This window comes from Lagopus muta, chromosome 5 (assembly GCF_023343835.1).
Source record: "Lagopus muta isolate bLagMut1 chromosome 5, bLagMut1 primary, whole genome shotgun sequence".
NCBI lineage: Eukaryota > Metazoa > Chordata > Aves > Galliformes > Phasianidae > Lagopus > Lagopus muta.
In genome coordinates, this window is record NC_064437.1 from 21,348,232 (window position 1) to 21,372,109 (window position 23,878).

Here is a 23,878-nt window from a genome sequence, read left to right on the forward strand (position 1 = left end):
TGAGGAGTTGTATGTTTCAGGCTGGCAGCAGAGCTCTGTCTTGCTCCCCACCTCTCTGAAATCTGTCTGGTGCCTTTCCACTCTCTTTGTCCATATCTAACTGATCTCTATGGCTTTCTGTACTGCAGACTTTTTACATCAATTGTACAGCCACAGTTAGTATATAACTAGATGCGTATCTTATAATGTACAGGTCTGTAATGTGCAGTTTATTAGATGTGCATTTAAATGGAAGCATCAGTGGTGTAACAATCTCAGGTGAGACCTGAAAAAATTCATGTGGACCTACCTAGTCTGTATTACCTGCAAAGCTTTCCAGTAAAGTTACCAGCACACAGACATGAATATCCATTAATCCCATCTATGCAGGTGGCCCCATTTGCACACTGGTGGCCACGGCAGTAGTCTATGTCCTCTTCACAGTTCAACCCTGTGTAGCCAGGTTCACAGACACACTCATAAGAGCTGATCCCATCCGTGCAGTTTCCATGAATGCAGGGGTTGGAGAAGCACTCGTCGATGTTGGTCTCGCAATGGGTGCCTGCCCACCCCAGGGGACACATGCAGCGATAGGAGGTGTACAAGTCTTCACACGTCCCCCCGTGCATACAGGGCTCTGAGCTGCAGGCATCCTCCTGCAAGCAGCCTGTAAGAACAGGATTTGCAGATACTTTGAGAAATTGTTCCTCTTGAGGTTTTTTAGTCAGGACATCAGCATTTTCAAAGTAGGAGAGATAAATTCCACTGATCTCTATGGTGCTCATGCATCCTCGCAGGCCATCCAAATTGTCAAAAGCCTTGTCAGCCACATGGATATCTGCCTCTTCTTGTAGAAAATTGAGACTTCCTGTAGCAGCTGTACTGGTTGCAGTGTCCTTGTTGTCAAGACTCATGTGCCACCTCGAGAACTGAGACAGGGGCTCCAGCATGGAGACCATCACTTGGTGCCACTTCCCATCACTCACAGTCAGTGAGCTAGTGAGAGTCAACATGTAAAAGTTGTTGCCACTTTGCAGTTGGAAGACCAGTTTGGAGTTGTGAATGCTCATGATAACAAATTCAGGCTCCTTCTCCGCATACAGCAGTATCACATTTGTGTCCCTAGTTCGAAAGCCAAACACGATATTGGTGAGGCTTCTGCTGATTTTCCCGTTGCTTCTGTAAAATATAGCGCTGCTTCGGCCGCTAAACACTGCATTAGTGAGACCTGTGCAAAGATAATAATTGAGAAACCAGGCCAGCTTTAAACCAGTCCACCTGGACAGTATCTCTTCAGAGAGATGAAGATTCCATGATCCCCATCACTTAAGTCCTTTTGTTTCTACTAAAAAGCAATTCAATTCCATCAGTATCCCAGTTATCCTTGCTTGCCTCTTATGGCTGCAAAGATTACAGAGCAGTGCTACCTGAAATCCTAATCCTACAGCTTCCAGCTCATTTCCCTTTAATGAGGGAAGGGGGACAGTGACCCTTACCCAATGACTCTGGCTTTATTTACTGTAATGTAAATCAGAAGTAGGTCTACTAAAACCAGTGACCTGATCTAAGTATGGAAGCGTAATAAGAGTTGAACCTTGCTTCTTCTTGTGAGGGTAGCCCAGAATAAGCACTTAGCAAAGAAATAATAGTTAAAGACCAGGTTACCAGCCAGTGGTGCTGCACTGGTTTGCCTTAGGTGCTCAGTTGCTTTATACAGGCTTACATATGTAGCCAAATTTGACTTAATGTAACTGTACCAGTGTTCTCTAGATAGTATTTGGGAAGTTTTTACCATCATTTGTGCCACTGAGTATAAGTTTTTGTTGTTATTAGACTATCCCATCAGCTTCTTGTAGAAGCTTTCTCTCTGTTTCTTCTTGTGTGATTTGTGTGTGTGTTTTTGTGTGTGTTTTATGATTAGGTTTTGGTTTGTTGCTTTGATTTTCTTTTGTATAGTTGGAGTTCACGTTTTCCTAAAATGCAAAAGTGAATTTTGAGAGAACATATTTGATGCCAGCATTAAATATGTGTATTTGAGAAGGCATAATTATTTTAATTACAGCTGTAAATATTTACAAGTGCTGCAGTGCTGATTCTAACAATCTCAGTGAAAACAGCACCATACTGATCTGCATGCAAATTGCCCAGGATAGTAATCTTCTGGTGACGAACCTTCTCATTCCTAAGAATCAACCATTCTAGCAGACTCTGTGTATATTTCTCTTCCTTCATAGCATCGTTAGGACTTTGGTAGCAAAAGGAGAAAATATGACTTCAAAATCCCTACTTGCTTGTTATATTCTCCTCCAGTTCAGGGTGGTAAGGAGAAAGAAAGAGAAGGAAAGATGTGCAGGCTGGCTAATGTTCAGTCAGTTAATGGCTATCAGTTTTCAAACAAATAGACCACTTGGCATGCTGCTTCTTGCCAAGATACTAATTTAATAACCGTACAGCTGGTGTTAAGGTGACTTTCTACAAAGGTATTGAACATTGAAGAATATCAAGTGATGCAATTTATGTAATGTAGCTTTTATCTTCAGGAGGATGGAGAACATCCTAAGTTGATCCAACACTGCATGTTGTCTTATCTCTTTGCAGTGCAGGGATGTGGGGTACCCTTACAGTCAGGCAATGTAGCAATCTGTTCTACAACTTTGGCATGCTCTCGCGGATAAGTCAAAAGCAAAGGTTATGTAAACATCAGTGCCTGCATCGTTGGGTCTAGTTGAAAATTTCTGATGCTGATATGCCAGGATATTCTCATTAATAGAACTTACAATTGTTATTATTATTGTTATTTCTGTTATTATACGGGGCTGCTCCGAAAGTAATGCCTCTTATTTTATTCCTTTTGCTAGTGATGTCAGAGGCAGATATTGGTAATATCACAGTAGAGGTTGAAACTTCCTGCCCACATCCCATTACATTTTTTTTTTTTTTTTTTCTGTGCAACAGACAGTAGCAGAGAGGAAGTCAGACAAAATGGCATCTGATATGGAAGTGTTTAGGAAGCAAAGGTGTGTCCCTGAATTCTTCCATGCAGGGAAAAAACGGCACCTACTGACATTCACTGATGTTTGCTGAACATTTATGGAGACCAAACAGTTGATGAGAGTGCAATGAAGTGGTGGTGCATTTCAGCAGTGGTGGCAGTGACAGTGGGTCACCTCAACTGGTGCAGATTTTCACAAGTGCATCATGCAGGCTCTTGTTCATCACTGGTGAAAATTCACAGCTACTGATGGTGACTGTGTTGCAGAATGGTGCTTTGTAGGCAAGAATTTGCTCTGTTAAATACTGTTACTATCCTCTGTTACTATCCTCTTTGTAGCTGTTGTCATTTCCATGAAAATAAAATAGGAGGCATTACGTTCGGAGCAACCTACATAATACAGAAGTACCATTGAATTTTTAAATAAGTGAATACTTAGTTTTAAGAAATGCTGATCAATTGTTTCTAATTTCCAAAAATGACAGGAATAACTGAAATTTACCTACATTCAAATCCTTGGTGCACCAGCTTGCATTGTGCTTCATGAGGGCAGGGCCCAAGCTCACACCACTTAACTTCCTCACAAGCTTTTCCTGCAGTGTTAGGGGGGCATGTGCAAGTGAAGTCATCCCAGATTGAATAGCATACACCACCGTTGTGGCAAGGACTGGACTATGGGGAAAGAGAAGAGATAATCAAAGCGTGAATCAATCTTGGTGGACTCACAACTCTAGGAATGTAGACTTTTTGTCGAGAAGGAAAATTCTGTTTATATCCAATGGAAAGCAATTAGTACTAAGACTGCACAGAACATTTTAATAATTTGTGAACAATAGTATTGCAACCTTAAAATATTTTCATTTTCTTCTATGCCAGTACATTTTGCTGATACTATCCATCATATTTATCATAACTTTGCTTTATCAAAACATATCAAAATCTGCTCTTTCTAGCATTTTTACATATTTTGCTAAGATATTATCATTATATATTGTACAAAAAATTACATTGTTTTTTTGTTTTGTTTTGTTTTGTCCCCACGACAAAAACATGAAAATGAAATGAAAATGTCATTCTTACCTTGCAGAGATTGTCACCACTGCAGCCTTGGGTGACGTTGATCAGGGTTCGGTTGATAAAAGAATTCAGTGAATTGGTGAGGGGGAAGAATTCCAGTGGCTGGTTATTCGCTCTTACATCCTGGATGCAGCCTTTGAAATACCCACCATTTCTATCAGTTTCTCTGTTATCTGGTAGGCCTCCGATGTAAAGAAAGTCCTTACTTTGGGTGGTTAGTAGTGGAGTAGAAATAAAGCCTAAGTATTGAGAGGATTGGAATAATTCCAACATATTTGGTTCTATTTTTAATGTTATTAGGTAGAAATTTCCATCATTTATAGGATGTTTCCCTAATAGCTTCATGGAATTTGGAGCTAACATCGTGAGTTTCCCATCTTCCAAGTAGACTCTTACATAGAGACAGGTACTGTTTCTCAAAGCCAGTAACAAGCCAGAAGATTTGCGAGTTCGGACAAACATTGATATATTCAGATTTTCATTCTCAGTAGCATCAACAGAAAAAGCAGCATAGCCTGAGGAGTCCTCAGATCCAAATCGACCTGGAATATACTCTTGGGATTAGCAACAGGAGAAAAGGTGAAAAAGGAAAGGAAGAGGAAAAATAGAATAGTCAGGGCTAAATGACAAAGGAACCAGTATAATGATCAAATAGCTACTTCTGATTATATACTTTACTTATGGCAGTAAGATGTGCTGGTATTTGTGGATGAATAAAGACTTGTTCTGGCCATAAATAGCTTCTATTCCAAAACTCCTGTCAGCTTCCATGGCTGTAACTTTAGGCCCCAGTACAGGACCAGATGTTATATTACTGTGCACAATTTTCCCCTTTATCAAGCTCCATGCGATACTGTGTTTGCAAACAGTTTAAGAAGGACAAATTTCTACATTTTCCAGGATTGGTCATCAGAAAAATCATTTAGAAAAGAAGCTAGTTCCTTTGATTCTCTGATGACAAGGGAAGTTTACATAATTCTTGAACTTCATTGATTTTTTATGCTGTATTGTCAGAAGCTGCTTAGCACAACCCTCTTGTATAACACTTACAGATAGCACACCTATTTTGTCTTGCACAGGTTTTTCAACAGACTCAGTAAGTTCTAATATGAGTTCTGCTCACTCCTGAGTGCTTCTAATGCTACTGTGTCATGGGGAAAAATGAGCTAGGATTGAGTGAGCCTTTTTATTTTTTGGGCTTATCAATTAAAATGATTAAACCAAAACCATCTGTCTCTCTGCCTTACTCTTTATTTTCAGTAATGATTTTCAGACTCGTAAGGATATAAAATATGTAGTCCAAAGCGTATTTTATTCTGATGAATCATCTCGTTAAAGCACAACAAAGTGTTTCTATTTTTATACTTCACGTTTCATGATCTTGTCCTTGGTATTATAGACTTCCTGCCTAAACACTTTCAAGAGTGATTTTTTAATATATCAAATTCATAGAAAGAATAAACCAAGCTTTTTTTTTTTTAAATGTTCACATAGCTGAACAGTCAGTTCCCTTTTGCACTGTAAAACTCCTCGAGTGAGACCTCATAGGTCATGTTGCTGCCTGCAGCAGTACTTTTTTTAATTGACTACATTAAAAAAAGCCATGAAAATAAGGTGCTGAATGTGAAGATCCTAGCAGACCTTTAATAATCACACTGCACTACCATGTGGCACAGTAGTATTATTTGGCATTTATTTGGAAGCAATAAATCCCTTCGTTGTTCATAAACAGTTTCATAAATCAAATTTCAAAAATTTTAGTAGTGAGAGTAACATTACCTCTGTTTCTAAATCTATGTGTTGAAAAGTCTGGCCTATAGAAATAATTATTTGTTGCAATGGGTGTTTTGAGGCATGAAGCTTCTTCAGATATACCCTCTTGATAAGGTCATTCTACAGACTGAACTATATTTTCGTGTAGATAAAAATAAAATTTCTGCTGGAATTAGTTACCGTTAGTTCTCAAAAAGGTATTTCATGTTTGCAATCATTTTGTTGTATTTCTATTTATAAATACGTATATATACAGATGATATATATATACATATATATATCATCAGTCTGATCTTCTGCTTGATGAGATGGCTAGCATCACCTTGGTTAGCATTAACCTCTTGGGTCACAACATCTGGATGCTGATCAAAATGAGTCAACATCTGTTTGTTATTTTGTGTATGTAGAGAAAATATTGCCTCTTGTCAATTAAATACTTGGCAGCAACTTTTCTTCAAAAAGACGCTAGCATTTCTTATGTTATCCTTTGCCACACGTCTCCCCCACTCTGCTTTTTAAGCTACCTGCCACAGTCTTTTAAAAATGGCGTATATCTAGAACCTATGTATCAAAGTGGCATGGTGCCACACATTGCAAAGAATGCTGTGGTCAGCAGAGAGGAAAAAAAAAAAAAGAAAAAAAAAGCTTGCTTTCTAATCATTCTGAACAGTTGTAATGCCAGCGTAAGCCTCTCCTGGCCCTGACTGGTTTTAATTTCACTTCATATAAGAAGGCCAACATATTTACCAGATGTTGTCCTATACTCCAAAGTTGCTTTCCAAACCTTTGGATAAATTACAGCTAGACTTCAAAGAAGTCTGTTACAATTACCTCTCAGACTTTGTCATTTTGCAATAAGGGAAAAAAACGCTATTGAAAAGTATTGATACCTATCAAGTATCAAGAAACTGTCTTTAAACATTTTGAAGTGCATTTCAAGCCACAGCTTTCTGCAGCAGTGCCTCCGGCAAGCCCCTGGGCCCAGCCATTCAGCTGCGGTAAGGCAGTGGACTGTCCTGGCTGTGCCAGCCCACACCAGTACAGTCTGTCTGTTCTCATCTGACCACAGCACTGTTGGTGCTCCTGAGATGTGCTTTATTCAGCTCCAGAGGGCTACTTGCTGCTGCTCCAGCACGAATGTGGGACAGCAGGGGACCTGCTGGTGTCCTCCCGCTTTGTCTCAGCCCGTGCTTAGAACGATCACTTGGTAGCAGGAAATGCGCTACAGGCACTGCCAGCTATTGAATCCCTGCTTCACTGCCAAAGAGGCTGTGTTCTGACGTGCTCTTCTGCTCGCTAACACATGGGCACGTCTCCCTCTGGCCCTCAGCAGTTCTCTGGTAGCACAGCCCTCGTTAGTCACTGCCCGTCGTTAGTCACTGCCCGGAGCTGTGCAGGACCTGGCTGAGAAGGAACGGCCTCCGAGGACCTGGATTCTCCTCAGGCTAATCAGATTAAGTTAATAGGATAATCTTGTTCATTTTGTAAAATTGGAATCTGTATGTATTTTTTTTTAACTTGCAGTGCTTTGCTGGCCTTTCATGGCCTTAAATGAGTTTCTTTATGTCAGCCTAGAGAGGATAAAATTCTGAAAGAATGCTTTGAAAATAAGACTTCGACTCCAAGTGACTCGGTTGCTTTCTAAATTTTACTCGGAGTGCATAACCTCCTGTGAACTGCAGTTTTCCAGAGTTTATGGAGTGCTAAGAGTGCTAAGAAGATTTAAAAACTGGATGAGTAGAATCCCCCAGTTCGGCCTGACTTTTTGTCAAGCTGAAAAGCAGCCTTCTTGGAAAATAACTAGAAAATAATGAGCATGTGCTACTGCTAACCCCTTGTGCCTTCTTACCGGTGGGCAATAAGTTCCAGAGATCCCTAGGGTCATGCTGGCTCACCCCCGAGGCCAGGTTATGTTTTCAACACCCCCTGACAGCGTTGATGGCATCACATGCTCTTACCTGCTCTGCAGCTCGGCCCCGCGTACGGCCGGTAGCAGTCACAGTGGTAACTCAGCCACAGGTTGGAACAGCGGCCCCTGTTCTGGCAGGGGTGGTTTTCACACCAGTCCTTCTTCCTGCATCCTGTCTCGACGTTTAAAGAGGATTCAGGTGATGCATTCTCTGGAGTAATAACATTCAAGTCTATTTCAATATCCTGAAGACAGCCTACAAATGAAGGTGTAGAATGTATATTATTGATGTTAAGCTGAGAGCTGCTGCTAATGTTCCCCACTGGTAAGCTGCCCAAAAATGTGCTCTGAAATGCAAGCCTCACGTGATCATTATCTATCATAGCAGAAGTTTTATTGACACATGATTCTGCACAAGAGCTGTCAAGTAAATTAAGAGTAACAGCTCTTGCCAAGGTTACCTCCACAGAATGCCATTCTCCATCACTGACATTATGTGAAATATGCAAAAGAGCCCGTGGCTGGTTTTTGACTTGCACGGACAAATGTAAGTAGCCATTCAGTAACTCCAGCTTCACAAATGTGTCTTTCTCTCCTCGATAAAATAGAAAGGCTGACGGTTGCACAGTCTGAAACCTCAGGTTTATATTATAGGAAAATTCCTCTTTAGTGGTTGTGGGATTCTTCAACCAAAGGAAACCATTTCCTTGAAAAGAAAATGTAGTTACAGTTTCACAGTGTATTCCAGTATATCCAGGTGAGCATATGCAGCTGAATCCATGATGGCCACTTTTTAAATGAGGGATACATATTCCATTATTTTGGCATTGTTGATCAGTACAGCCATGGAGGATTTCTGTGCAGTTCCAGCCGCCGTAAAAAATCCCTTCTTTGTCTGCAGGTGGGCAATGGCAAGTGTAATTCCCAGGAAAGTTCTCACAGATGCCACCATTTTGGCAAGGGTTCATGTGACATTCATTGATGTCTTCATCACAGTGAATACCTAAAGAACAAAGAATTGGAGATTCTGGATTGAGCAACTAGAGCCCAGAACGGTGTTTTTAAGAACGTGTGCTCTGTTAAATCATCTTTAACTTAAGAATGAAGTTCACAGATTGAGCAGGGAGCTGCTGGAGCTTGACCCTGCATTCTATCAGAGATCTGGCTAAGATGCACCACATCCACAATGAATGTGCAGTTGTCACATTTCAGGAGTAGATGCATACTGTAGTTTTTCACAAATGAACAATAGATCTCATATCTCCTAAAAAAAAAAGAAAAGCAGAGGTGACTTCTGGCCCATCAGTTATGATCTCAGACTGAGACAAGAAGGATGTGAGAGAAGCAGTTGGAGGGATTTGAACCCATGTGATCCAGAAAAATATTCCTGGTATTGTGTATCTCCAGTGGAACATTCTTTACCCCTACTATTTTCAAACTGTAAAGTAAGAAAAGAGGAACAAATCATCTCCCCAAATACCCCAGGGATGGCAATTAAAGCATGAGTGATGCTGCCTCCTACTTCCTCTTCTCTCAGATGGTGCTTGGTTTTTGGTATACAGGATAAAAGTAGAGCTCCTCATCTTACCTTCACTGCGATTTGATAGGTTGTGACCCAAGTACGTATACTGGGTCAGGCTGCACAAAGGAAGACAAATCTGTTTGCTCATCAGCTTGTTAATCTGGACTACTGACCATCTACAAAATGATAACTATAGTAACTTTTCTCGGGAGCACTTGGATTGTTCACCCACTAATAGGGAACGTGAGCTGGGTTTAGACCATCGTGAGACAGGTTAGTTTTACTCTATTGATGATGTGTTGTTGTGCTAGTAAGTGTGAAATGAATCGGAGAAAACATCTTTCTTGTCTTGAAAGCATTCAAAATATATCCAACTGCTTTTTTGAAAACTTATGCAAAGTACAATCCTTAATATTTGCACTGTTCTAGATAAGAATATGAAATAGTAGCTTGAAAGATAACTGTAAATTCTCAACAGCATAAAGTAATTTATAAGCACAATGATGTCTGTCCCTGCAGCAGAATTGCCTTCAGCATCTTCTTGCTCGCTCACCATATAAGGTGACTGCAGGTTACCTCAGTGGGTAAGATGAGACTCACAGAGCCATAGCCAGGTACTAGGCACCACACCTAATTTTACTTACAGATTCACAGAGCTTTTATTTTTATAGCAAAATACAGTCATTTTTTCATGGAAAATTACAGAGCAGCATTCAGCCACAACAAATAGATTCAGATAGAAGCAGATAAATTTATCTACTAAGGCTAATTCCCCGCCTGTCCACTTTATTCAATCACAGCTGTAACTAGACCCATCTTAGAGAGAGGTAAGTTATGAGAGAGCCAGAAGGGAACTCAGAGTTGGCTGAGATTGTTTTAAAGATTAGGCAAAGTGAAGTGGTCACAGCACATATGTAAAAGGCCCTCTTAGCAGAGATCTTCCTCATTACAGTGTTCTCTTTTATTACAGCACACAGTTTCCGCTTGAAGCCTCAGAGTATCAAACACCACCGTGCCCTCCCTGGTCTGACAGCAGGGTTATACCGCAGCAGTCTCTCTGCTTTCCAGCCAGGCTTATATTTATTCCAACATGAGATGTCTGTATACCTTAATGTGTAGTGGCATCTGGCAGAAATATGAATCATCAGGACTGACTTTCCCAAAGTGATGTGCACTTCCCAAACCTGTTCTGACTGGGGGCCAGAACAATGCCTGCTTTGCCCGGTTTATGGCAATTTCTGTGTTAGCAACTTGTCCTGCTTTTACTGCTCTGGTATATGAAAAGTGAAGTCACCGTGAGCTGTTTCCTGTTTCAGTCAATGTTTTAGTACATCTCCTGCTTTGACATCCAGAGCAATGTGTCCACAGGTCCTGTAGACTGCTCGGTCTTACTGTGACAGCTGTAGAAATATGGGTCTCATTGGGTTTTTGTGTCAGAGAGAAAAATTAATTCCTAAAAGCACTAGGATCAGGTTTGTACTTAGGTTTGCTATTGAGCCTCAGAGTGATCAGAGCGAATGTAAGGACTTATAGACTGGGGGCTACTGTTAAACCTTTCACAGACAAAAAAATATAAGCCCACCATTTAAAAAGATCAACCAAGTGAATGGCATGCAGTGGTGCCTGCCCAGCAACTCTACTGCTGCATGTTCCACTCTGCATGCATTTGTTCAGTATCCCAAGACCCGGCAAGGCAGCACTTCTGCCTGCAGCCCATGCTCTGAGCTGCACTTTATAGGAGGAACTTGTCCACAGGCAGCTGAAACATGCATGGACCAAGCCCAATGCAAAGTTCAGTGTCTGTGTCATTCTCTACCTCACCAAACTAGAAGTAAAATTAATGAGAAGTTTTCATGAATGTGCTAAACTTGTTTGGAAATCGTATACCTTTCTGTCTTTAAATTTAGATAACACTTTTATAACATGAATACTGCTGTCTAACAAAGACACAGCAGCAGTTTTTAAAATGGAGACACGCTGTTTTTGGTGTGTTATTTTCCCATAGAATGTGAAAACATCAGTTTCTAACTGCAAAGTGATTTTCACAGCATGACTTCATTACGTGCATTTTCATAAGTGTTTCAGTGTCAGAATACAAATGCTTATTTTTTAAGTAATTACATTTATAATATGTTGTGAAATAATGATTTTGGAGGTACCTATATACATACTGTTTGTACATACATATAAACACAGATTCAAATGGCTGATATTTCATAAAAGGATTAACAGAAACAGAAACATAAATATAGGTCAGCAAAAAGTAAGCAAAACATTTTTTTCATATCAGGAATAAATAAATCAGCCGTTCTTACAAGCTGGGTGGTTGATACTGCTTGTTATCTGCCAACTGCTATGCAAGCAAAGACCACTGTCACTCAAGATAAAAGCACTCTAGATAAAAGGATTAGCCAATATTTATAGAGCTGTATAAGCAGTTCAAATAGCTCAGGTTGGAGGAGAAGATAGCATGTAAAAAAATGAATTCTGAAAAGCAACTGTGAGGAACTGGTTTTTCAGAGTTGCATACATTTGCTCAGCTAAACGTAGTTGTATTTTTAAAATGAAGCCATTCAGCATTTTCTCTTCTAAATATGTTACATGCCCACTTATATATGAAAATATAGGTGAATATAGGAAAATATATTGAGAACATTTTTTATCCTATTTCTATAGGTAATAAGTATTTCTTCCTCCTACGAAGTTTCATTCAAAACAGAGGTGAAGCAGCCCCTTTGACTGTTCGAAAACAGCGCTCATAGCTTTGTCACTTTGTTTCACCTACTACTACTGCAGGGTAGCTGTTCTCTACCTATTAATCTCTTAAACTATCTGCCTCAAATTTAGCAGAAAAGCTTTTCTTACCGAAGCAGAATGACAAAAGCAATTTTTCAAGCCTGCTTTCTACTAAACACCTCCAATTTTCATTTCTACTAAACCGATATAGAACTGTTATCCTAATTACACTTTTCATACACACCTTTAGTTAGAAATTTCTTTCCTGTTCCTTGACACTTAATAAATACCACACAAGTACAAGCAAGCAGTCTGGACAGACAGCTGTGACGTGTTCTATACAGCCTAAGTGCACATATTAGTACACAAAAAGAAAATATTTACCTGTAAACATTGTCATTAAAGTGATGTAAACCTGTATCCTAGTTGCAACCATCTTTTTCTGAAGTAAAAAAAATTGGTTTAGCATTTATGCAGTCCACAAAGTAAGTTTCTGCAAAATTCAAAGCAGTGCTTGGTATAAAGGCGTCTGTTCCAGGATTAGCTTGCTCCACTTCTGTACCTGCTGATGTAGTCTGATGGTGTATTTTGCCCAAGCCAGATCAACAAGGCTTAAAGTAAGACTCATTAAAGTGCTTACGCAATAGATATGTATTCTACTTACATTCCTTTTCAGAACGTTCAGTCTGAGTATGCTCTCACTGAACTCTGGTGGTGTTTCAATGAGAGTCACATTTTGAGGTTCTATTCAAAACTGATTTGTCACTCTTTGATAGGACTTGTTCTTTTAAGGATCATATTTGCTTTGGTTTTCAGGTGATTTATAAAACCAGACCAATTTTTTTGCAGTCACTGTTATTCAGAAATCTGTCTATGTCCGTAAGGAAACAGAAAAGACCTACGGTTTGTCTGGTTTCTTTGCTTTGTAAAATGTTTTTGTTCCACTGACTTTCATTGTACCACTTACTAGAAATTAGCGTCTGCAGATTTTTTAATGTGCTGAAGACAGAAAAAAAAACCCATTTATTGAAATATTTCTCTTCTTCAGCTCTTGAGCAAGACATTTTGATTTGGCCCTAATTTAACGAATGAAAATTAATTATAGAGCTCGGTAGATTGAAGTGTTTATATCTGTGACAACAGACTTTTTCATATCACTTTATTTATATTATGAATTGCATAAAATATTGCTAGAGCAGTAACCCTGTGCAGTTACTGGGATACTTCCAGAGCAAGATAGCTTTTTCCCAGGTTGCTGTTTATACCATCCAACTGACATATGACCAGTTATGCATTCAGATCTGTTTTTTTGATAGTTTCCCATTTTAAAACTTCAACAATGAATCCTGAAGTCTCTTTCTGACTTATTTACTCCAGAATATAAAAATAATTTTATCACTGAGTGAGAAATTATCTCTGTGGTCCAGATCTTTGTTCACAAAGGTTTGATGAAGTTGTGAAAGCTCCCAGGAAAATGTTTATTTTTTTGCAAACAGGTATTTACCAACTCCTTCCCTTCCCTCAACTCATTTCTTCATTAATTAGGAGATTCCTGACTCTGTGTTAAATGTAGTTTTAGGTTCACCAGAAGACCTGCACACAAGATACAGTTTTGGATTTGGTTAATCTACAGTGCATGGTTGTTTCCATTGTGGTGCCCAGAAAACTGCTTTTCCCTACAGCCTGTGACACAGAGTGATTATTCATATTATGAATTCAAATATCATGGAGTAGGAATGTCATCCAGACTCTTTGAAAGGTAAGTAACTAAATTTTAAGCAAAAGAAAGTAAAGGTTGACAAGTTATTATGCAGGTACTTATCAGATGTCTTGTGCTGCAGCTCTAGCTGTAGCACTAATAATGCTTTTTTATTTTGGAAACAACAAGAAAAATTTGGAAGTTCTCAGCCTCCTTTTACAACATGACACTGACAAATGTTCTGAGGTAAGATTATGAACATATGCTTTGTCACCAGGTTGGGGTAGACATATATTACTACAGCTCAGTGACAACATTGAGTTGCTGACACTCCAAGAATGAAAAGCCTCATACCAGGGTATTTAGCAAACTGCCTGAAGCCATGTCAGAACCATTAGCAGGTTATTTTGAACAAGTGTCATGAAAAAGTGAGTTACAGGGGATGGTAGAGTCGAGTAACTTACTCTAATTGCTGCAAGGTCTTTAACAAGAGTAATAAATACAGTATTTTCTTTGATATTTTCATATGCTAAACAAGGAAATTGATCTATATGTAGCCACTATAAATTGGGCGTAAAAATTGTGTTTAATTCCAATCAGAAATTAATTGTTGTTCTGCTGAGTATGGTTTGAGATTGTCCTACATCTGCTCTGGTTATTTTCATAAAAGATGTGGATGATGGAATAGAAAGTTTGCTTATTAAGTTGTCTGTTAACGTAGAGTTAAAGAAAAATGTGAGTATTTTAAAGAAAAGGATTGGCTTTGTAGATGAATTTAAAATTGGAGTGATGGTCTGAAAAGTTCTGGATTAGATTGTGAAAGGACTTATTCAGTTCAGATAGTCTTGGGTCAGAATAGCCACCAGTAAGGTGAAATAATCACACTTGTTTACAAAGTCCTGGTCATAGCTTAGCACGAACATCAAGTTCACTGGTAGTTCTACTGCACTGCAAGGAAGGTTTGGATCAATTGGAAAGAGTTCACAGAAGAGCAGTGAGAATAATCATAGGTTTAGAAAATATGGCTTGTGAGTAGAGACTGAAAAAGTCGTGCTATTCCAGACAAGAGAAGGAAAGGGGATGTCGTTACAGACTATTAGCACCAAAAAAAAAAGATAAAAATAAAGAAGAGAACATGTCTGTGATCATAATAAACCAGTGGGAAGTCACAGTGCATCAAGGGGATTCAAGTCAGAATTTAGGAAAATATTTCTAATGCTAGTAAGGTAGCAAAGCCTTGCCGTAAGTTATTCTGCCATGGACATAGCATCTAGTTTGGGTCCTTAAAAATGGGTTAGTTAACAAAAGCGCACAGTGTGACACATCTGCTTGTCTTATGCTAGACAGAGAGGCTGAGCAATGTCTGCACATCTATTCCTTCCCAACTTTATCTTCCTTAACTCAGTGATTTTCTTAGATAAAATAAATCCCAGCAACTGAGCCGTAGGCGTGTCCAACTTTTTATAAATACAGATGTATGTAAGCACATCTAGGTGTAAAATAAAAGCGGGAGTAAATGTTAGAGAAACTTAAATAGCAGCATACCCTTTAGAATATGCTTTCTGGAAGATGAAAACAAAGAGTCTGCAATAATGCTTCTTCTACCTACATTTTACAGTTTTGGAAATGCTTGTTACAAAATCCTGCTTTAGGCAGGAACAACTATTTTAGAGGGAGCTCATTAACACTGAACCCAGCAAAAAGATCTAGCAGTGCGTATAATCTTCAGGTCTCCAGGTCTTAGCAGACAATCATGGAAATTCTAACTTTGCCACATCTATGCTGATAATTGCAAAGAGATAATTACTCTTTGCTGGAAGGAGGAAATGCACGTTCATCAGTGAGTAAGCACAAAGCAATAAATTGACTATCTCCATGTCATCCAATTAAAATTCATGCTTCTGGGCATAAATCAGTTGTCATGGAGGTCAGAAAGGAGATTTTTCTCTTATGTACATCATGGTAGAGAAAGTGAGGGGTATTTAAATGGATTGTACTCTCCTATTTTCCTTCATTTGGATACTGAACTTAATGCGACGAGTAATTTGACCTACTATGGCAATTTCTGTTACTGTCTTAGCAGGAAATACTCATTTGAAATGAAAGGCAGAATACAGGGCAGAGCTGGAACATATGGAAAACTGGATACTTTACAACAGGAGGATAATAAGCATCCTAATATTGTCATAACTTTCACACAGATCTCTATTTTTTGTGAAGTTGTAAGACCTTCCTAGTTATTCCTTTATTGCAGACAAATTCACTATTCTTCTTTTTTCCTCTTGCCATTTGAAATGGACATATGAAGTTAATACTGGTTAGGAAAAAAACATTAAAATAGAAATAGAGTGCAATGACTTGGCTTAATCATTAAATATGTCACTCTAGCTGAGGAATATGGAATTCATAATGTGCCACATTCAGTATGGCATGCTGTAACTTAATCCTTTCAAATTTTGCTGGCCTGAACCTTCATAGACTAGTTTGAATTTTCAGTAAAAAATGCTTTCTTTTTTAAAGCAGTTAAAAAGCCCAATCCCTTAATCTCTTCAATCATTAAAGTTTTTTGAGAGCAGAAGTACTTGGAAATGTTTTTCCACTTGTTTCACATGTTTTGTCACACCTAAAACAGTTTTCATTCAAAAAAAAAAAAAAAAAAAAAAAGCCATGAAGGTGATTAGTTGTTTAGTGAGATTTGGTGTGTTTATTTTATTTTATAAATATTGGAAACAGCCGACCGATTTAAGCATTGGCTTTAGTTTCTGAGTAGATCAGGCAGCCTTTTCCACGTGCCTGCTTTGCAGTGCTCCATACGCAAGGCTGTGTGAGCAGCACAGCCAGAGGTCAGAAAAATATCGCCTGCGAATGGCACGGGGCCATGTCCTAGAAGGGCAGCATGGCAAAACTGCTGCTTGTAGCCTACACCTTCGTCCCATATTTTGATTAACACAGCCAGCCATGTGGATTCAATTGTAGGATTAGGGTCTGAATCTGGAGTAAAGAGAAACGTGGTGAAGAAATATGTCCCTGCATGGCACTCATTTTCCTTTAATTTCCCTATTTTTAGTCAGCTTTATATATTAGTAAAAGAAGCAGCTGCTGTTGTGGTTGACTGATGGAGGGAAGAATGAAAATGGAACAGTGGCAGCCTGGTTTTCCTGGGCAGCATCCTTCCTGAGCAGGGTTTCTGGCTGCACTAACAACGTGCATGCAGCTCATTGACATGAGCTAGGAAGGGCTGATGGGAGAGCAGCGACAGACAGCACAGGGTGTGAAAGGCAACAGTGGAGAAAGATGATAGATTAAAAAAGAAGGGCAAATAAAAGAAGGAAGAAAAATTTCAGTGGAGAAAGATTATAGAGGATAATACTAAAGAACAAATTTCTCACTTAGCAAGTAAGATTTTGGAGATTAAGTGGCCAAGAATGCTAGAAATCTAGGCTTCCACTCAAGGTCAGGACATCATTCAGAAAATAAACTGGAATGGTTACTGAGTTTCATAGAATTTGATGATTTTATATCTGGTTATGTATTAAGTATTTGGAAATGAAGAAAATTATTTCTTGTTGTATTTCCAGACTGTTTTCTGTGTATTTTGTTCAGGCATTTTTCATGCTTTCAGAAGGCTACTGCTGCAGAAAGATTTCTGAACTCAAATCATTAATTCTCTGATTTGCATTTTTTGTAGTCTTACGAGCTTGTACATTCAGATGATGTGTGTGCATTTGAACTGAAGTGTATCCAGAGGGATCTTAAAGCAACCAATACCTTTGAGTTGTTTAATTAGATCATACAAGGTCATGTTTCATTGACTTAAAAATCTGTTTGGAGCATATGATTCACTCTGGAATTGGAAAACAAATGAATTTTCACCTTTACAAACACGTAAGGGCTTTAAAAGAGTTGATGAACACTTCCATTGAGAAATGTGACTGGTTCTCCCGTAAGAGGGATTTTCTACCTTGTCTCTTGTTGGCTGCTTCTATCTTGCTTTAACTGAGCTGGGCAAGCACAGCCACTGTGCTGCCTGGTGTGGCACAGCCTCTGCTTTGAAAATAATCAGCCATCTGCAAGGTTTTTCGTATTGCTAAAACAAGTCTCCACAATGCACAAAAGTGATTGTATTTACATAACTTCATTGTCAGTCAATATTAAGAGAATCTGAAAAAGCCAGCAAGCTAGAAAATCATAGTTTTAATTGGGCCTGTAGAACTTAACTGGGGATGGAGACCTGAGAACAGAAAAATATAAACTATGTATGTGTGAACATACATAGCATGTGCATACTGTGTGCATTTTAAGCTGTGGACCGAACAGCTGTATAAATTGTATAAAGGTGATCTTTGTTCATAGTTAGTAAAATTATGTTTCTCTGTTCCTATAGGATGTATTTGTACATCCTTATCATTTTAAATGCAGAAGAACAATTACCTCAAACTATCCAATTCTACATTTTTTTTATAAGGCAATTACTCTACCTGGTGGATTTCCTTTCCTGTGTAAATAGCTGTGGCTTGCTATAGACTAGCAGTAGATGTAGAAGACCTTAGATTGTTATCTGTCATCAAATTCAATAGTGATGGAAATGGCAGGAGATCATACTCCTTCGACTTTTTCATTTCTCTTATTCCATTCAATGTTAGTTCTTTTGAAGTGTGAAAACTCACCTAAACAACATATATAAATTGTTTATCTAAGATTTCATATATTTTTAATAAGTCCTGAACCTGGGGAGCCTGACACCTAAACAAGTCATTTTCACCAGGTCGCATAACCATCCCACTGGGAACATGATGGATGTCAGCTAAAATTGTATGAGCATGCTGTGGACTTTTGGCCATCATTTTTGAGGATGACCCGGTTCATGCTAGAGGTATGTGATATCACTAGTCTTCCTATTGTTGTGCAGATATACTTGAAAGAAAACATTGAATTCATTTTCTCTATTTGTTACTACAGCTAATGACTGAACACAGTGTTCTGGCCTCACACACAGGCCTAGTAACAGATTCTTAATCCTCTCCGTAAAGAAAATATGGTGCCCATACTACAGCGACTACAGCCATAAAAGTATTGATCATTATGATACTCTGTAATAGTGTTGTGTTTTTAACACAGCCAGACTCTAAGAATCACAGCAGTGGGAGAGCACTCAGAATCAGATCCACCAAATCTACTTCCAGCAGTTAATTATCAGCACAAATTAGTTGTCTGTACTAGGCTTCTTTTCTTTTATGAGACTGTTTATAGAAAGTGCAGAGTTCAGTGTCAGCCAGAGAAAGTGTGCTTTCCTTAATCCATGTATTTCAAAAAATCAGCAGAAGTCCTTTTCTAAGTAAATTCTTTTTATTTTTTTTCTAAATAAGGGTATAGGCACCCAGATAATCAGTAAAAGGCTTGCTTATATTCTTTAAACTTCATGTAGCTGAAGAAATCGGTCAGAGTACCGAAACAGAAACAGTTTGTGCCTTATTTTAGCCAGAGTTTATTTGAAACAGTGCAAATGAGCAGACATAAGAATACTAGGTTTTATCACTTCTGTTTCTCCCACTGGCAAGCCCTGAATAATTAAGAGCTAATTGCTACAGGGAACAATTTGTATAAAAGAGCTTTCACGTAGTATATCGTGTAAAATTAATTTTGGTGTTCACTTTACCAGATTATTTTTATTATTCATTGTCCAAACATGCTTTTATTTCCCTGAGAAGACAGTAGACCTGGGTCTCATCAGTGATAACTAATTGCCAGCAAAGTATAATTCTCCCAAGTCTGATAAAAGAAAAAGCACTAGAGAGTTTTTAGTTGGAAATGGATTAAAACTGGGGTATGTATACATATATACATACATACATATATATACATATGCACATGCATACACATATATAAAATCGGGAAGAGTGGTGGATACATCAAACGGTTGTGTTCCCATTCAGAAGAACCTCAAACCAAAGAAATGTCAACCCTCAGAACCTCTAGAAGTTCAACAAAGGGAAGGGAAGTACAACACGCTGCACTTGCTGAGGAGCAGCCTCATGCACTGAACCATGCATAGGCTGAGGGGCTGCAGTGCTGGCTAACAAGTTGAATGGCATTCAACAATGTACTCTTGCAGCAAAGAGGACCAACAGCCTCCTGGGCTGTTAGGACATTAATTAGAACAAGAGAATTAGGACAAGAGTTGCCAGCAGGTAATGGAGATGACCCTTTGGCTCTGCTCGGCAACAGTGAGATCACATCAAGCTCCCCAGATAAAGAAACAAGTGGAAATACTGGAGCAAGTGCAGCAAAATATAATGACAATCTTTAATGGTTTGGAAAATATGTCTCTGAGAAAAGGCTGAGAGAGGTTGTTCATCATAGAGAGGAGAAGGCTCAGGGCATCTTCTCAGTGCATATAAATACCTGAAAGCAATGGAGAAGACTTCACAGTAGAGCCCAGTGCAGATACAGCGTGCCTAAGTTTACCCTACTTTGAGCAAGAGGGTTGCATGAAATTATTTCAAGAGGTGACTTCCAGTTTCAAAATGAAATGAAGAAAAGAAAAAATTAAAGCTTCTCCTAACCTTCACATGGTTTTTATCCATGAATGGTTGAAGAACCATTGAATGCTTGATCTTGCTGGCATGGCTGCCTGCAATAGAAGTCTACTTAAGACCAGATCACGTAAGTGTGAGACCCAGCTACAGTGATAACCTTCTTTTAAATGTAAAATGCTGTATGTTGTATGTAACAGGTACAGGTGAGAAATCTGAGACATGGCTGTAGTGTAAAAAATAAGAATGTTTGGATTCTTTAATCCCTTCATCCTGTATGTAGGCTTGTCAGTGTTAAATCAAGATGGTTTAGAAGATTATATGTGCATGACAGCCCTGAGGATTTCCATCACTGTGATTTTCCTTCCAAACACTCTTTTTTTCTTTTCTTTTTTTGGAAGAGCATAATGACCTATGACAAGAAAGCTTTATTCTCTGTGGAGTCTGACACTGCTTCTTTTTAATGGATCAGACAGTTTGTGATACATCAGTACAAGACACTTTCTTTCCCATGTCAACCTAGGGTACCTGTTCAATATTTCCCATCTGTGCTGACCTGTGTGATCAAGGGGTCGTGTCCTGAAGTCAAACCCAGAACCAAAACACTCACTTCTACCATGGGCCAGACTATTAATGTAACCTATTTAATTTACGTCAAGTTGGAACTTGACATTCAATTTCTCAGTCTAGAAGCAATTACTTCTAAAGGAACATGCCAACAATATAGCTTCGCTTAGAATAGTGAAAGTTCAAAAGGGTAAAAAACGTTTCACACCATAAATAAAGAATTGATTATATTTGGAAACAAAGTTTGTAATTACTACTGACATTTCTGAGCCTAGATGAGGTGCCTTTTATGCTTTAAAAACTGATTTCATTTAGGCCACTGGAATTATGGGAACCTTATGTAAGGGTCTATAAGTCTTTTGCTGGTGTTTTAAGGATAAAGAAGAAAACAAGAATGTTTTGCACAACACTGGGGTAAAATGTATTTTTTGTCAAAGGAGGGTGCAGAATTCATGGTGAGTGTTTAACCTTTAGCAGGAGAGGAATTCCTCTGCCTACTTTCACTTAAATAGCTCCATCAGCAGGACCACTACTGCAATCAGCAAAACCCAGAACTTTGAGATGAAAAATTATGTAGTGACTCTTGTGTGAAAGCCAATCCTCCAAGACACTGGCAATTTTTAAGTAAGAGTAGCCCTAATCTTCATCACCAAATTATTTTTCTGTATTTAATACCCAGGTGCTTGTTCTCTCCATAACTCTTACAGCTCTAAGTGGACTTTGCGTGATGGGATTCATCACAGATACTTTGAGCAATAGCATCTCTCAGAGAAGGCTCTAGTGACTGTGTTGAAATACCAACTAAATCCAGTATTTTGTTAATGTGTAGCAGATGCTACACATATGCAGTATTTCATGGTCTCTTTTAGGCTAAGAGGTACAGGCAGAGTACAGAGAGCAACACTGGTACTAAAATGCTGATGCTAGTTCAAATAAACTGCATACTTTCACATAGTAGAGCAACTTACACATTTTGTGGGAAGTACATAGAACAGTTTACCAAATAATGTTCTCTACTGAGGGTAGACCGAAATACCATCTTGCTGCTACAAGTTGTTTGGAGATGTTAACATGTAAGACACGATGTTTCGAAGGCATATAAAACAAACATGTAAAGAGAAAAGCTAAACTGTATAAAACCCGTGACCTTGACAAGAATTAAGTGATGGATGGTTTTGCACCATTTAAAATTAATGCCATAGCAAGACAGTGGCAGCCTGCATACTTTAATCTGAAATAAATTTACTCAAGCATCTTGATTTTTTTCCCAAATATGGGCCAATATTGCTGGCATATCAAATATATACAGGTTTGGCATGCAAACATTACACATTTCCTACTGTCAGAAGACATGCAGTTAAAATAATTAATTAGTTATGAAGACCAACATAAACTCTGCTTGTTAATAAACATGCATGCTGCAAATCTTGACGAAAGGAGTAAAGACAAATTTTTCATTCTTGCTGCAAAACAAACCAGCCAGAAAACTGTGCGCTTCAAAATAGAAAAGATGAAAGTTGTGGACCTTTTAAATTAGTGATCAAAGAAAGGCTTGCTCTAAGCAGAGCAATGAAGTACTCTGAAGAGCTGTAATGTATGCCTCTACAGAATTATATATATGTGTACGAGTGCATACATGCATGTGTACATGCATATGTTGTTACATGTACAAGCATATGATTCAAAATTACTTGCCCATGTGCTATTTCTAAAGGAACTCCTTCAGCTTCTTTAATGTCACTCTTGACTTTCTCTGTTGTGGGGGAAAGAGAAGTAATGTCTTAAATGTTTGGCTGTATAATTTACTGTATTTCCAATAAACTAGATTTTAACGGGTTTCACAATGGTGAAATAATTAAGGCTGTTTTCAAAATCATCTATTGAGTAAAACGTTGAACTATTAAATTGGTTCATTTTGTTTATCACTTGACATTTGACCTTAAATGTTCTTTTAATTAGAATATATTGAGGAAGTAAAATATATTAGTCCCCTAACACAGATCTTCTCTGTACTATCTACTCATTGAACACTTCCTCCAGGTTAGTGAGGACTATACATGTAGATTTAGAGCTTGTTCCAGTTTGAAGAACAAGTTGCGCATCTGCTTGACTTTGTAATTTGAGTGTAATTTGACCAAAATGATGTCTCTCAATAGGATACAGTGCTTAAAAGTAGTTCCTGAGATGGAGAGTCAAATTTTTAGGAGGATGCATGGAGTTCTGCTGTCAGCTTAGTCTGCCCAGTTCCTTTAGTTTCACAGAGTTTGTGCACAGTTATAACTCAGATCATACTTGAAACTCTGCTTTCAGTAGTGGTTGTGTTTGTCTCCACACTGCATACATCCACAGGGGAGCTATGTGTGTATGCAAGAAACACCTCATTTGAGGAAGCATATAGGGTTAACTGTAATGCCAGTGATGTGAAAGACATGTAGAACATTCTACATTCTATCAGCACACAGAGCAGGAGATACATGGCAGTTTCTGTTTGTAACAGGGAAATATTACTGCGTTTTCAGTAGTAGAAAGGGTATGGCAAAAGGAATACTGCGTTTGGTTCCAGGCTGCATAAGATATTGCCTGTTATGCTCAGGCCAAGCAAGCAAGAAACAAAAAGGCTGGAGAGACTCAAGGACTTCAGCAGGGAAAGATGGAACTGAGCGAGTTCATAAGCTCACCCAAGAGGTGGCTAAACGGGCTTGTTGGAGACTATAAATATCAGAGATGTACCAATTAAAAAGGCTAGGAAGAGTTTATTCTCAGTATTCAGAAAGAAACTAAGTAGGCACAAATCCCCAGAAGGAAAATTCTCACTGAATATTTGGACTATTTTTAGCAGTCCTATAATAGAATGACCCATTAGGAATAAGTGCCACAAAAATGAGTGCTTGAAAAGCATTATCCCTGCTGCCAAATAATACACAACTGTCTTTTTCTCTTTACCTATATTTCTATATATGTTTTTTTTTCTTTTTTTTTTTAAAGTAAGAGCACTTTCTGCAAGTATTCCTTAAATCTAAGGATGCTTTCTGCAGGACCTGGGAGCTTATGGCTGAAAATCCATCCGTCCCCTCCTCCTCCCCTTCGAGGA

At 38.6% G+C, this 23,878-nt stretch overlaps 1 protein-coding gene across 1 annotated transcript in view; it reads right to left on the reverse strand.

Annotated features, from left to right (window-relative positions):
* Positions 1–23,878, reverse strand: part of CRB1 (crumbs cell polarity complex component 1) — a 92,255-nt gene that overhangs the window by 26,650 nt on the left and 41,727 nt on the right. Inside the window, exons 6-9 of the mRNA XM_048946527.1 lie at positions 7,780–8,733; positions 4,052–4,602; positions 3,478–3,643; positions 304–1,207 (exon numbers count right to left, since the gene is read on the reverse strand). Coding sequence (XP_048802484.1) covers positions 304–1,207; positions 3,478–3,643; positions 4,052–4,602; positions 7,780–8,733 — 2,575 coding nt within the window. The remainder of the gene's footprint in view (positions 1–303; positions 1,208–3,477; positions 3,644–4,051; positions 4,603–7,779; positions 8,734–23,878) is intronic.